This window comes from Bactrocera dorsalis, chromosome 4 (genome assembly GCF_023373825.1).
Source record: "Bactrocera dorsalis isolate Fly_Bdor chromosome 4, ASM2337382v1, whole genome shotgun sequence".
NCBI lineage: Eukaryota > Metazoa > Arthropoda > Insecta > Diptera > Tephritidae > Bactrocera > Bactrocera dorsalis.
Window position 1 is genome coordinate 67245229 of NC_064306.1, and position 15188 is coordinate 67260416.

The 15188-nt window shown below is 43.2% G+C and overlaps 2 protein-coding genes across 2 annotated transcripts; one reads left to right on the forward strand and one right to left on the reverse strand.

Moving 5' to 3' along the window:
* Positions 1-683: 683 nt before the first annotated feature.
* Positions 684-6894, reverse strand: LOC105233330 (probable ATP-dependent RNA helicase DHX34). The gene is made up of 12 exons (XM_049456557.1): positions 5866-6894; positions 5439-5805; positions 5217-5365; positions 4932-5153; positions 4672-4869; positions 4420-4614; positions 4228-4364; positions 1806-2399; positions 1509-1741; positions 1169-1445; positions 959-1080; positions 684-895 (listed from the first exon to the last, which is right to left on the reverse strand). The coding sequence occupies exons 1-12, from the start codon at positions 6631-6633 to the stop codon at positions 705-707; spliced, it is 3453 nt and encodes a 1150-aa protein (XP_049312514.1). The 5' UTR covers positions 6634-6894; the 3' UTR covers positions 684-704.
* A 341-nt stretch (positions 6895-7235) lies between these two features.
* LOC105233324 (general transcription factor 3C polypeptide 1) lies at positions 7236-15181 on the forward strand. The gene is made up of 13 exons (XM_011215375.4): positions 7236-7516; positions 7578-7774; positions 7840-7979; positions 8038-8247; positions 8316-8598; positions 8670-9034; positions 9092-9185; positions 9243-12056; positions 13072-13808; positions 13872-14025; positions 14087-14499; positions 14618-14889; positions 14950-15181. The coding sequence occupies exons 1-13, from the start codon at positions 7429-7431 to the stop codon at positions 15063-15065; spliced, it is 5883 nt and encodes a 1960-aa protein (XP_011213677.2). The 5' UTR covers positions 7236-7428; the 3' UTR covers positions 15066-15181.
* The last annotated feature ends 7 nt before the right edge of the window (positions 15182-15188 follow it).

The following is a 15188-nucleotide window of genomic DNA, read 5'->3' on the forward strand; positions in this document are numbered from 1 at the left end:
TTCGTAGCGTTGGACTTGTCAAAAGCCTTAGACACAGTTACCACACAACACTACTTCCCACGACAGTCGGGTCTGCGTAACCGCAACGAACTCTGATTTTCATCCGCCCAAGAAATGTCAACTCGGCAGAATTCTGCTGCTACAATAACAACAACAATTTGAGGACAACGAAGAATCTACGCTCCCTCCATCATAGTCCACCTCGGATTATGAACCCTCTGAGCAGTCGGCAATCGTCCATACTGTCTCGCGTTAAAAAAATCCAAATTGAGAAGAATTAAAAAGGGGCTCCGCAGGGTGGTGTCTTCTCCGTGTTGCTGTTTAATTCCTACATTTCAAAACTCCCTCAACCAACAGAGGGAATTTCGATCAGCTCGTACACTGATGATTGCACGGTAATGACGTTGGCCTTCGAACTCAACTAACTTAGACATGCATCGACTGTCATTCACAGTGAAGCCATAAGCCTTCACCGACTCCCTTTCAGTGAATGGCGTACCTGGAGTCAATGATATTAAATAACCGTTACAACAACAACAACATCGATCAAAATCAAGTCTTTGTATGGAAAACCATCTTCTTTGACAAGCTATCTTCCCAAAATCTCCAAACATGTTGCTGAAATTGGACCACTATAACATATAGCTGCTATATAACCAGACCGATCAAAAGCAAAATAAATATATTTTTATACGCGTATTATTTTATTTCGGCGCATCAGATTTATTGCAATATTTTTTGTGCTTCAAAATATCAATTTTACTCATATTTCCTAATTCCTTGTGGCAGAACTCACAGAAGTAAGCGCTACCCTTGCTCGACCCCGATGAACTAGGCAGCGTTGGTGAAACGGTTTCGCGTTTGATTGTTGTAGACGAGCTGGTGGCGCGGCAAGCTGCAAATGTTGCATTTTGAATATAATATTTGACATATTTTACTGTCTTCATTATTTACTCACTTGTTTTGTGCAACAATTTCTCTATGGTGTCCAACGCCATCTCAGTGTCGCATGTCTTGCAAATCCACGTGTGTTGACGCATTTCCGCCTCCATTGCCAGCGTCCATTGCACTTCTTGTAGACTGTGTTGGCGAGTTGTGGATATAATAATGAGTACAACAATAACGAAATATCTAATATATTGAGTTATATAATTTTGCTTCCACTCACCAACCATAGACCACATTTTCCAGCACGTTTATGCCACCTTTCTCTTCGTTATGGCTCACCGCATAGTCGGCAGCAAACGGATTGACTTCGAAAGCTTCGAAATTGCTAAGTTTTTGCTGCGTGTAAAGCGATTTCAAATCGGCGGGCAGCAAGCGTTTTATCGTATAACTCACATTTGCGCTTATGAAGTCGATGAGTGACTCCCAGAGTTCAGACTCTTCGTCTTTGGCGTGTTTCGACTTCTTTGCGCTTTGGCTCTCCACATTGTTGACTAAATCTACGTGCAGAAAGATATTATTGAAAGCATTTCATTGTCTATTATGAAGTGTGGTATGATTACCGGTCAGTTTTTGTGACAACAGTTTGGCCCACAAACGGCGCAGTTTGATGGCGCGGCACAGCAGCTCACAGCCCGTCTCCGGCACGGGGAACTCCAGGCACAGCCACGAATCGCACACTATGCGTGTGACGGATGCGTTGGTGTCCACCGAATAGGAGAACAGCAGTAGCGTCTGCGCGGCCGGCATGCGTATGCAATTCATCAAATAGGGTTTTGCAGTCTCCAGCAAATTTCTAAGGTTGCAGTGAAGTGGTAAAGGTTAAAAAGAACGCTCATTAAATATGTGACTTTACTTACTGATAGCACAACACCTGATGTCGCGTGCTTAGCAGCTGTTTCGGCGTGTAGTAGCTCGGCTTGTCCAGTATGTCGCTATCGTTCAGTTTGAGCACATCGAAATATTTGGCAAAATACGCGTTCGGATGTATGGATATGAAGGGCTTTAGAAATGTGTGGAAGAACTGTTGACTGCCACTTTTGCAGTAGTTGAACTCGTCAGCGATCGCAATTTGCGGATAGAAGCCGCTGACTATGATTAACTTGAGCAGCAAGACATCGCGCAGTTTGTCGCCTTTGGCGGAGTTTAAGAGCACCTCCAGTTTGCCGGCATCGTGCTGTAAGCGAAAGTCCACGTCGCGTATGTCATCGCCTGCGGCAGCGTCGTCGTACTCATCATCGCCGGCACCGTAACCGCTGTGTTTGAGGACTTTACGTTTGCGCGGCTCTTGGTATTTCTGTTTACGCTTGATCGCCTTCAGCTGACGCACTTCACCATGACGGCGCGCACGCTCAGCGCTGCTCAGTGGTGCGCCATCCGCATTTTTACAGGTCATGTTACAACTTTCGAGTATATTTTGGAATTGATTGCGCAATTTGGTGATCTCATAAAACCTGTGGGGGCAAGGGAGATATGACATGAGTGAAAAATTATTCAAAACATACGAAGTAATCGACGTTAGTCGGATATACATAAGTAATAGGAATGGCAAATATTTTTATCCGACTAGGGTCTATCAACCCGGCAGTATTTCTTAAAATTAATAGGGGGTTTTTTCTGATCGTTTCCCCATTTTATACCCTGAACAGTCTACAACGAAATTTATAACACCCAAAAGGAAATATCGGTGACCTTATAAGGCATATACAAAATATAAATGACCGTCTGCCTGTCTTACTTTTTGAGATATCAATCTGAAAATTTGCACACGTCGTTTTCTCCCAAAGAAAGGATTAGCTAAGTTGTCGTCAACGTCAGCCAACGGAAGGCCCAAGAAAAATGCTGTTTCAGCAGGATTGGAGCAAAGGGAGAGGGGTGTCAGATGAGTGAGATTGGTGCGGCATGCAAAGAGATGGCCAGTGTCATGCGGAAACTCAATGCGCGCAGGACATATATATATATATATCCAGAACGAAGCTGCGCAAGGGTCACTCTTCTCACGGCAACTCGAACTCTTCGTCTGCAAGGGGTGGTGGTTTGACTCCAGGTACGCCATTCCCTTAGAGGGAGTTGATGAAGGTGTTGATGGCTCCACTGTCAGAGCTTGTCGGAAGTTAGTTGCGTCCGAAGTCTAGTCGGCGTATTGCTGATGTCGTCTAGGTAAGGAATAACTCCTTGATGTTCCTAGAAGGTGGTCCCGCTCCAAGCAGGGGACTGCACGGATGATTTCTGCAAAAGCCCCCCAGCAGGAACTGCTTGATCAAGATCAATAGGCATCCTGCCGTAGTCCGGAGTGCAGTATTCTGGCAATTCTGGAGCTTCCTCGTCTGCGTTTCACTGCATCCAAGCGACAATATTGGTGCGGCGTAGTTAAAGACCGCACGGCTGGTTGCCTTGTAAGTTGCCAACAACGTTTCTTTGTCCATTCCCCATGTGCTGCCTGCTAGCGAATGGCGGATTTTTTTAGGCTCTGCCCTTTGGCGATAATCGCGGTTGTATGCGAAGGGAAGAAACACAGACTGTCAAAAGTCACACCTAAAATTTTAGGATTATTAACAGTCGGAATCTTGACGCCATCGACAGCAATATTAAGGTCAAATCTGTACTTCTTCACCCTGCGGAACCCCTAATTTAATTCTTCTCAGTTTTGAGGTTTTACCTCGAAATATTAGAGATGATTGACGACCGTTCAGGTAGTTCATGGTCCACCTCTTCAGTCCTGGAGGGAGAGTAGATTTTTCGATGTCCAGCAGTAGCGTTGTGTGACTGACTGTGCCAAAGGCTTTTGACAAGTCCAACGCTACGAGGATTGTTCTCACTCAAGCTGGTTTCTGGTTAAGGCCACAAACTAAATTTGCGTTTATGACGCTAAGTGTTGTGGTGGTGCTGTGCACTTTTCGGAATGTGTGTTTGTTTGCTAGGCTCAGGTGGTGAGCGAAGGTCGGGAGTAGCAAGGCCTCAAGTGCCTTCACTACTGGCGAGTGGAGAGTTATCGGACGATAGGACTCCCCTTTGTTGGCGGGTTTCCCAGTGAGACCGCTCTTCCGACATTCCACTCTTCGGGTATTTGAAGAGTGGTCAGCGAGATGTTAAGGAGCTTGGTTTTCTTTTATGCCTATAGAGAGACGGGCGTGGTAGTCAGCTATTTTCAGTCTTTTCGACTTTACCATTGCGAGGTAAAATGTAACCCTCTCTCTCAAATAGTTGCTGAGATATGTGAATATAAACTAGTCAACTATTTTCTAAAAGTGTAAATTCTTTTTTGCTTATCAATACACATACCGCTGTTCCTCAATCCCCAGTTTATGACACCATTTTCTGGTGTTCTCATTATGCCATTTCAATTGCAGCCACTCGTGATAAGCGCACAGCAAGGTAAACACATCACCTTGATCGGACTGAAGAGGCTCACGTTCTTGCTACGATGCAAATGAAATATTAAAAAAAAATTAATTAACTGTATCAGCAACTAACCTCACACTTGCGATCCGTATAGGCGCGATTTGTAAACGGATTCTGCACGCTCATGATTGCAGCCAGCGTTAAAATCTTCTCAACATCGGGAAACACACAACCCATAAGCAACATTTTGCCGATTGTAATCTCAACCGGTAAATTGGACAGCGACTTGCCAAGTGGTGTGATCTTTTCATCCACAGCGAGCGCATTCTATAATACAAAATTACGCTGTCGATAGTTTATTAGGACAAAATTTACGAAACTCACATGCTGCTTGAGCGACCAAATCGCTTGCTCGATGCACTCTTCTTCAGGCGATTCAATAAACGGGAACGAACGCACATTGGGCAAACCCATTGAGGTCATTTGCAAGAGTATCGTTTCTAAAGGCACACGGAATATTTCTGGCGTGGAATATGCCTCGAAAGTACCGTACTGTTTCTCCGAGAAGAGACGAAAGCAAGTCTGCAAAATACGCACATATGTAAATACTTACATACGTGATTTATTTATTTCTCAACACTTACGCCGGGTCCTGTGCGTCCAGCGCGACCTTTACGTTGCTCGGCTGAGGATTTTGATACCCAAAACTCCTTCAAGCGTTGACCTTTACAACTCGAATCGTAACTCATTTCCTTCACTTTACCAGAATCGATGACGAAACGCACGCCATCGACGGTGAGTGAAGTTTCTGCAATATTTGTGGACACTATACATTTGCGCATGTTTTCCGGTGCGTAGTCGAATACCTGTTTATGAAACGCAATTACAGTTAGATACATGCAAATTTATTTATTATTTATCAGTTTCACTTTGTCTTGCTCTGCGAGCGCCAAGCCACTGTGCAGCGGTAATATGATCCAATGTGAGTTTTGCTCAGCATATTCCTTGGCGGCATCGCAAACCGTTGTGATTTCGTTTACGCCACTAACAAATATTAGGACATCACCGCGTTCAGTTGCTAACAAAATATGTGGAGATTAGTTAACTCAAAATTCAAATAGTAGTTAATAGTAATTATAATTTTCACGCACTTGGGTATTTTTGATCAATCAAACTTAACACCTGTATGTAAGGTGCTGGATCTAAACGATTCGTGCTTTTCGCACCTTTGCTGCCGCCTGCTCCCCCTTTCAGTTCCAAACTTGGTGGTGGCATAAAAATAGTTTTAATCGGATATAATCTGCCCGGCACCACAATGAGTGCTGCGCCCTCATTCTTAAAGTAATTATGAAACAATTCTACATTTATGGTGGCTGACATAAGTATCAGCTTCAAATCTGGCTTGGCATGTAGCAGGCATTTGGTGACACCCAACAAGAAGTCGCCAAAGAGATTACGTTCGTGAATTTCATCCAAAATGAGCACATCGTACTGCTCTAAATTGGCTTCCACTGCCAACTAGAAAAACAAATGGTGAAATATTAACTTTTAAAGAAATAAAAAAAAATGTGTGCTTACTTGTCTTAACAGTAAACCTTCAGTGATGAAGACTATATTCGTATTTTTTGTTTTATTTTTTTCAAATCTGATTTGAAAACCCACTTTGGAGCCATAATCGTCAAGCATCTCATGCGCAACCCGTTTGGACAGTGAAACACAAGCTAAGCGGCGCGGTTGCGTGCACGCTATGCTACGATAACCAAATTCATATAAATACTGTGGCACTTGTGTGGACTTTCCGCAACCGGTGTCGCCAGCTATAATCAGTACTCGTGTTTCTTTGAGCTCGTCTTGTATTTTTTGCTTGAAATTTGCGATGGGTAGGGATCTTTGTGCTAGGCGTAATTTCTTAATTTTCGAAAATCTTTCCTTCTGCTTAAAATCCAGATAGATGAGCACAATTTCTCGGAACTGTCGTGCTTTCAGTTTTGTGAATATTCGTTCATCATTATTGTGACACCCACGTCTTAGTTGTTCGGAGTCACTGCCGCGTTCCAATTGCAATGGTATATATTTGAGCTTGTGATATGATGCTGGATTACTTAATTCAGCGTCTGATAAGGGTTTCCCGAGTATTGGTTGACCCGCACTGCGTAACATACTTTCATATTTATTCACAAATTTCCAAAAATCAGTTTCATCCTCTACAATTGGTGCGGAGTATTTATCATTGCCTTCCAGCAAATGCCGGAAGACAGACTTGTGGTCGCAAAATGAAAAATTAATTAAATTCGTTTCCTCTTCAAAAGAGCCCGATTTTTTAGAATGTTTGGACGATTTAGACATATTTCGTGTGTTATAATCCTGGAAGAACGTTTACGCGATGTGCCCAAAATGTATAACTTAAATTATGAAGGAAACACTAAATAGACGGTTAGCGAAACGTATATTTATTGTAGTGAATGATTATCTTTAATAAACATTTATTTCTTTTGCAGATTGTAACATATTTTCGTTAGAGCAAAATAAAACTGATAATATTAAAATGTTTACGATTGTGAAGAGGAAAACACAAAACAGCCGGCAATTAAATTGTGAATGAATGGAATCATTCGCAATTGCTTAAAAGATTAAACAAACAAATATTTAATAAAAGTTCTTATAAAAACAAATTTTAACACTGTTAATACTATTATTTAATATTTATTTAGTTTAATTTAATATTTAATTTTTATTATATAAAAATCCCAAAGAAATTAGTTTGCGTAAAATTGGCACATATCAGTATTTGATATATTTGGCATCACCAAGCGAGAAATTGCTTATAATGAGCAATAAAAGTTTTCATGTGTGAACATTGACTGAGAGTTTCACATCCATTGATAAATATATAAATATACAACACTCTTTACAAATCATTTGAGACAGCTGTAGTAAACATAAGTGTGAAGTTACTTAAACAAAACAGTAGATAGTGAAGTGTGCTTCGTATCTCCAAAACCAGAAAGAAAACAACATTAATAAAGTTGTTCACCAAAGTACACAATGAAAGCTCCTGCGTAGTGCCTAAGTGTTTTATAAAGAGTGCTATAAGCTGGTTCTGGAGAAAATCTATTCATAGTGGAACAAAATCAATGAACTATGGCTCGACCCATCCGACGTTGTCCTATTTCCCGAGCAATATTAGAGGAAATTGCTTTGGAAGGTTTAGAGGGCATAACATTACCATGTACTGAAATTTCATAAATAAATTTTCGCAAAATACATATTAAACAAATTTGTTCTTATAGCACTATGGACTTACTTAAGTATCGACTTGGGAGTGGAATTACCACTGCCATCAGATGTGATAAACCGTGTGTGGAATTTCATCAAACAAAACACCCATCAGCTGGATTTTTATGAATTACCAACAGAGCGAGCAACTGTGCAATGTGAGAGTCGTTTTACGCATGTAGACCCAGATTTCGAAGTACCCATTATGCCGGTTGGTAGTACCACCAGTAATTTTAATACTGATAATATCCCAAAGTATATTATTTCCAATTAAAGGATCCCAACAAATTTATGCGATACAAATATGTACCAATTGAAGATGGTGAAATACGCGGTTCGTGTGAATTCTATAAAGAGCGGAAGAAAATAGAAGCCGTTGAAGTTAGTGATTTAAATGCCGAAGCTGTCTTGGAAAGGTGAGCAACACATTCATATAAAATAAGAGTTTTTTGTTGATATGGACATTAATTGCAGGTGGGATAAGCGCTTTGTAGTGGTGGCCTCACAAGAATTGCGCTTTTGCGTGCTTACACCGCGGAATAAACCTATTCCGCGAGACTTAACCCTGGTACAATATTGTTTCTGGGAAGCTGTAGGACGTTCACGCTACAATGGGGAGACAACCTCTGGTCCTTATTCTCTATTTCAGTTTTGCAAAGACTCCTCTGTGATTTTTTATATCAAGTAAATATGCGCATACTGTAATCATCTATATGGTGATGTGTATTTACTAACCACATACATACTTTTAGACAAAAATTGGCTCATTTTGGTTTGATAACGCATCAACCTTTTCATGAATTTCGTGGTGATCGTATCGTTGTTACATCCCTACTCAACCTACCGCAGTATGTGCCGGAAATTCCACGAAATATAATTACTCTCATAGAAAAAATTTATGAGCTCGTAAAAAAGTCGGAACGGCAATACTTACCGTTAACAGAATTTCGCACCTTGGTTCCGATATTAGCACGTAAATCCAAATTTCGGCGTTTTGTACTGACTCCTTTCTTTCAGCGCATCTTTGAGGTGAAAGTAAGTAAAACGATCATTTTCCTACATAAGTATATTTTTGTATGAATGGTATTTTATATTTCATTTTTCAGAAAGTGCTGACTGGACGCAATAGCAGAAAAGGCAAAGAGATAAGTGTTCTAGCGATTACTTTGCGGAACCCCGAAAAACCCCTAGAAGAGCTTATAGAGGAGGAACTCACGGAGGGAGAAAAGGAGACGGGAATTAGCTTCAAAGACGCTTTCACCGATAATAAGCATTCTTTTGTGGATATGCCGCTGAAGGAGGAATTCTATCGCGCCGTTTTGCGACATGGCACGCGCGGTTGTAGTCACACAGAGCTATCCAATTATCTCAGCGAATCGCACTGCGTGGTGCGTCAGATGGTCAGAGCGATGCAACGTGACGGTTTGATAGTATCGCATGTCGTTGATGAGGGACGCCAACACATCCACAAGTACATGCCAAAACAAATATTTTTGCGTAACTTATATCTATAAATTGTCCGTTTCAGATTCGTTGCATTGGAAGTGATTAATGCAGAAAAATTGGCGAACGAAAAGGGCGTTGAAAAACCAGCGGAAGTGGTCAAATTCAACAGTATGCCGGTATGTCAAGCACATTTATATCAGTAATTGAGTGGTTAACATTTAGCTTCATTACAGCCCACTCCTCAGCTGGACGAAACCTTGGCCGTGGACTGTCCACAAGTCAAAGCCACGGTGGAGGAGTACGTACATAAGGATAAGCCATTCCGCATAACCTTTACCAGCCGTCAGCAATCCCGTCGCGACTTCATAATTCAACAGCTGAACGAGCATGGCATTATGCTTACCGTTACTTTACGTAGTAAATTGCAGGAAACGGAACGGCAGCGTGGTTTCAAAGATGAAATCTGCTTCAAATCCTTGCGGCGCATGTTCATGGAAATGAAGAAAACCGACAACTTGAAGACATACGAGATTTGTTTAAAATATCAAGAGCACGTGCGTAGATACCATTGCGTAGCACATCCGCAAATTGATCATGACCACCTCTTGGTGAATAAGGAGGTGAAACGTTTGAAAAATGTGCTCTTAAGAACCAGGCAGCAGGAGGAGCAAAAGAAACAGAATAAATTGCGCATGTTACGAAAGCATGCTGCAAAATTAGCACGAAAAGCGCCAAAATCGCTTGACACCAAGTCTATGACGCCGAACGCCGCCATCGAGCAGTTACCCAAACCACCTAAATTCCTTATATCCCGTTACATGCACGAGTTTCTTTTCTATATCGTGGTTGAATTGAATGAAAATAAAGAGATACTGGAAATCGACGAACCTTTGCTGCGCACATGGAAAGACACGGAGCCATCACTGCAAGTGAACGAGTTTTTACAAAGTTTACATGCTGGCGTCGAGGTGCAGCACAGTTATATGTCGGAGCTTAGCTGGCGCACATTCATACCGCCGCTGCCGAAGTATGCCGACAAGCCGGCTGGTTGGGTGAACTTTTTGGACGCCATCGAACGCATGCCACTCTCAATATTCAACAAAATATTTCGCTTCCAGCCAACCGGCGGCAATGTGCTCGACGATTACTTGACCCACCCCATACGCCAGCACTATCTCATACGACAGCTGCCAATGGAGTTGCAAAATCAAATAAATCGCATTTACTTGCAACGCATCTGCACGATGGTCCTGAAGCTACTAAATCACATGGGTCTCATACAAGTGGGCGAGAGCCAAAATTTCAAAAATACAATGATGATTTGGGTGTATCTCAATCGGCGCACGCAAATACTCGATACAACACCGTCGGAAGCGAGCTTCGCCACTGTCAATACGGAGCGCAAATATGAAGAGTTGAATTTTCATTTTGCCACATTTGAGGACATCACCATGTACTGGACGCATGTGCACCGTATTTGTGTGTATACCAAGCTCGGCCTGCTAAGTGCCAAGCATAATGAGAAGTCGCAGAGTCGGCGAGACTTTCACTTTTTACCCGCTGTAAGCTTTGACGATGCACCACACTACGATAACGGTGAGGTGCCTGGCGATCGCGCAGGCGCAGCCGGTTTTGCGGCGCATCTGTTTGCGCATGCGTTGCGCAGCTGGTCGTGGATACTGCGCACGAACGTGAAACCGGTGCAAACACGCACGGGCCGTATACCGTTAATACGCAACAGCAGCAGTAAACACTTGCGCCTCATGGGCTTACGCAAGACACGCTTGCACGGCGGTCATAGCGGGCACGTGAAACGCTTGCCACATGCGGTGGCAATCAAGCGTAGTGCCAAAAAGAAGCCGGCCTCCATGCGCGACGCCATCGATCGGGATGCGCTGAAGAACATGCGCACGCTGCGCGCCAGCTGGGGCAAGGATGAGGATGACTTCTTGAAATTGGCACGCGCCGTGTATATATACATAGAGGCACCGGTGCCGGTACTCGGGCTCATTGTGGTTGGTAAAATTTGTCGTGACGTCATCAGACACAACCTGGGCATACGCAACAAGACGACGCAAGCGTGCCATCGGCGTATGCAGTATATCGTGAAGACGGGACGCCATATACCAGAAGTGCCCACTTGGGTGCACATATTGCAGACCAATGTCGAAATCCAGGAACGCTATGGTGAAAATTTTCTGCAACAACTGAAAGGTGTCTATACGGTGCGTGAGGAGTACTGCGATGCTTTGGCGGTGCATTTCATAAACATTTTGCATTTCCTATATCAGTTAGTGCACAACACCAAAGGCAAAGAGGCGATCACCGCTTTGCGCCCACGCTTCACCATACCCGACAGCATCGATGAGTTCGAGCGTCTGTACGTGAAACGCATGGCGACCACGGAAGAAAAGCCTATGAAATATATTGATCCCGCCAACGAACAGGATGCGCTGGCAATGCTGGCCATTAACGTGCTGCACAGTTCGTTATGTTCGGCGCTCGACAAGACCTCCTATACGGCACAAGCTTTTGAGATTTTCAAAAAATTCTCGGAAGAAATACTGCAACGCGCCTTCCATATAGCGCGCAATGGCGCACTGATCGTGGCGAACAAACGCAAGAACATCGAAAAGCTACCCAATCAACTAACTAGCCCGGCTTACTCGCTATCCGTGCAGTACCAACGTCGCTTATTCTATCTGCGCATACCATATTTCGTTTACGACTCTCTCTTTGGCTTCTTTGAGAGCGCAATGAGTGTTTTTATGAAACCACAAGAGGAATTCATGGACATGGCATCAACTAACTTGGTGGAGCTACGTTCGCCCAATGCCGGACAACTTTTCTTCATTACCGAGGGTTTGGCGCGAAACTTTTGGGATTGTAATATCAAATTTCCTAGCAATATATTGACGGTTGATGCTGAACAAAGGCAGACGTTGTCTTCAATGGATCGCATACTCGATCACTATCATTGCATCTTCGATAATGCACCCGAAACGGAATATACGAAGAACTTCGAAAATGAAGCCAGCGAGAAACAGGTAATGTTTGAGATATTATTTACTTCGGCTAAACCGTTATTCAATTGCATGAATACTGAAGACCGATTTCAACATTCGGTTTTAAAGTAAACAACAACAACAAAGTACTTGGTTTGATCATTTCAAGACAATAATATTCAGTATACAAAAATGGATACTTGAGAGCTTTGATTTCGAGTATTGGATTGTTTTTAAAACCTTCAAAAATCGATTTTGGCAATTCCGAATTGCTTAGCTTATACTGAGCTTGTAACAGCTAGAAGGAAATGGCGAAGAAACTATGAAGAACTGAGTAGACGACTTTAGACAATACACCGACCAGACTTCGGACGCAACAAACCTCCGACAGGCACTGAGCGCCAGTCACAATGGAGCCATCAACACCTTCACCGACTCCCTTCCATGAATGGCGTACTCGAAGTCAAACCACCACCCATTGCGGGCGAAGGGCTCTGACCCTTGCGCAGCTACCTTCTGGATACTGTAGCAGGTTAAACTCCTACCTTTCCAGAATATACCCCGACATATCCAATATATGTCCTGAGTGCTATGATTCTTCGCATGACACTGCCCACCTTCTTGCGTGTCCCACCCACTCCACTCATCAGCCACCCCTCTCCCTCTGGTCCGACCTCGTCGGAACAGCACATAGCTTGGGCTTTCCGTTGGATGATGTGGACGACAACTTAGCTAATCCTTATCATCCTAACGGGGACTAGGTACCCGCTAAAACAACAACAGCTGAGTAGGTTTAACCATGTCGGTCCGGCTGTCCGTTTGTATATTCGATCTAGTCCCTCAGTTTTTCTTCTCAGAAGCTGCTCATTTGTCGAAATCGCCGTTATTCAGGCACTATAGCTTAATCTCCAAAGAAATTGTTCAGATCAGACCACCATAGCATATAGCTGCCATACAAACAGATCGATCAAAGTCAAGATAAAAACCTTTTGTGAAGAATATTAAAGCTTCTCGCAACCGAAATTAACGTTACCTCCTGTTCTTTTTTCATTTAAAGGTCCGCGTTAAGTTCCAACCCGCCAACTTGAGCTACAAAATCACCTACAGCCCCTACGACTTCATATCCAAACTGCCCACGCGGCACCTGCACTTCTTCTGCGCACTCGATCACCTCAACCAGGAGGTGGAGATCAATTTCAGCCGCCTGATGCACAGGGACGACGAACATGACACACTGCGCATCGAATGCCCCTTCAACTGTGTGCTCAAACATGCCAACTACATTAACGCCATCGAGCGAATAGTGCAGGAGAAGCGCAATATTTTGCGCGAGTTGACTGAGATGCCGCCACAGAAGTTGCTGAATCTGGCATTGAGTGGCTGTTCCGTGACTGTGGAATCGTCGAATTTGCTGACGCTCGTGCGCATGCTGGAGTCATTTTGGCGCGAGAAAGAGACCGCCCATGACCGCAAGGATCTGGGACGTGTGTCGGCGAATGTGAAGGTTAACAAAACTGTTGATTGGCATCAGTTATGTTGCGAAATACTGCAGTTCAATGTGGCCGAGGAGGACAATGACAAAAACGATGAGTATGAGCCGACACTCAACAAGGAGGAGCGACTTGCGCGTGCGCAGGATGTGTTTGTGGTGAACCTGCCCACTTTGCAGTTGGAAGCCAAGACAAGTGTGTCCAACACATTTAAAGATATGCAGTCGCACAATGATGTGTGCGTTTCGCAGCTTTTGTCGGAGACGGAACTGGATCGTGAAAGTATACTGCGGAAAATCGTAGAGTAAGTAAATGAGCTGGGAGCTTGGAAGTTTATACTTGAAGTATATTCAATTTGTTTGAACAGTGAATCGCATTGGAAATATACGGAGAACACCTTCGAAGCACTCAAGCCGAAATTGAGCAAACTAGGCTTTAATGCTATGGAACAGCAACATGTTGAAGACCTGCTGCGATTTATTGAAGCGCGTAAGCTCGGCGTGCCTGTCACGGATTTGCTGGTATTTACTTTTTTTTATAAAAAAAATAGCAAATTAATAAAATACGATTATATTTCGACAGCGCGAATTCCCTTACGCCCAGTTTCTATCGCGTGCTTTGCGTCTACTCTCCGAGCATTATCTGGTCAAACGTGTTGGTGTTGCCACCATGATGTATGTACACAAAACTCACATACGCCCATGGGTCGTGCACACTTTCCATCTGAAAAGGCTGGAGCGCGAAAATTTGGGGCCCGATGGCACTGTGAGCCTCAAACGCGGCGCAAGTGAAGTCGAGCCCAGCACGAGTGGTAATGCGGAGGTAATGGATAGCGATGACGCAGATGGACCTAGCACCAGTAAAAGAGCTAAATTAGCTGACGATGCACGAGTCGATGCAGACGATCAACGAATAAGTAAGCGTGTGCCGAAGCCAGTAAAACGCTTTGAAAGCGCAAGTAAGGAAGGCAAGAACAAGGAGAAGGATAGCAAGAGGTAATACTTCATCCTTTTTTTAATGTAATGTCCGCAGTAGTTTTTTACCTGTTAAATATTATTTACATAATTTAATTTAAATCATAACGGTAAAAATTAATTACGTATTTTATTGCAGTGATGTTATTGTAATGAAGCCCCATGCTTGGATCCGTCTGAACGGCACCATTAATCGACGTGTATTGGATCGTTGGTTGGGCTCGATACTCACCGAGTGTGTTAGCCGTTCGGGTTGCATGGTTTCGGATATTTGCACGAAGTTTCCACATTTGCCACCAGTGGAAATAATGTTTCTGCTCGAAATACTGGGTGAATTGAAGTGCCTTCATTTAACCGAGTTGAAACCGGCAGCCGTAAACCTTTTCTCAGCTTATGAGGACGTACAAGAGAGTGAGTAGCTGATTGTCATTGTGTTTTTTTTGTAAATAATAACAAAAATCACTCTTCTAGGTATTGTAACGGAGTTCTATGACCCGGAACACACTTACGTGACTGCGCATGCGGACGCCATGACACGCATGGCCATTTTTATTGGCAAGAAAAAATACAGCACGCAATTTTTTTAAACATTTTATCTAGTTAACTGATAATACCCTTTTATTTTAAGATTGTTAACACTAGAACAGAATAAATTAAGCTGGCTTTGTCGCAAAGTCTTTACATTACAACCACAATGTAAAAATTGTTTT

Excerpts from the sequence above, each read along its gene's own strand:
- LOC105233330 (XM_049456557.1), bottom strand. The coding sequence starts at position 6,633 with ATGTCTAAATCGTCCAAACATTCTAAAAAATCGGGCTCTTTTGAAGAG. Across the intron at positions 5,154-5,216 it reads CGCTCGCAGAGCAAGACAAA|GTATTCGACTACGCACCGGA; the intron begins GTGAAACTGATA and ends TTTCATAAACAG. Across the intron at positions 4,365-4,419 it reads ATACGGATCGCAAGTGTGAG|CAAGAACGTGAGCCTCTTCA; the intron begins GTTAGTTGCTGA and ends TTTGCATCGTAG.
- LOC105233324 (XM_011215375.4), top strand. The coding sequence starts at position 7,429 with ATGGCTCGACCCATCCGACGTTGTCCTATTTCCCGAGCAATATTAGAG. Across the intron at positions 8,599-8,669 it reads AGCGCATCTTTGAGGTGAAA|AAAGTGCTGACTGGACGCAA; the intron begins GTAAGTAAAACG and ends TTCATTTTTCAG. Across the intron at positions 13,809-13,871 it reads ATACTGCGGAAAATCGTAGA|TGAATCGCATTGGAAATATA; the intron begins GTAAGTAAATGA and ends TTGTTTGAACAG.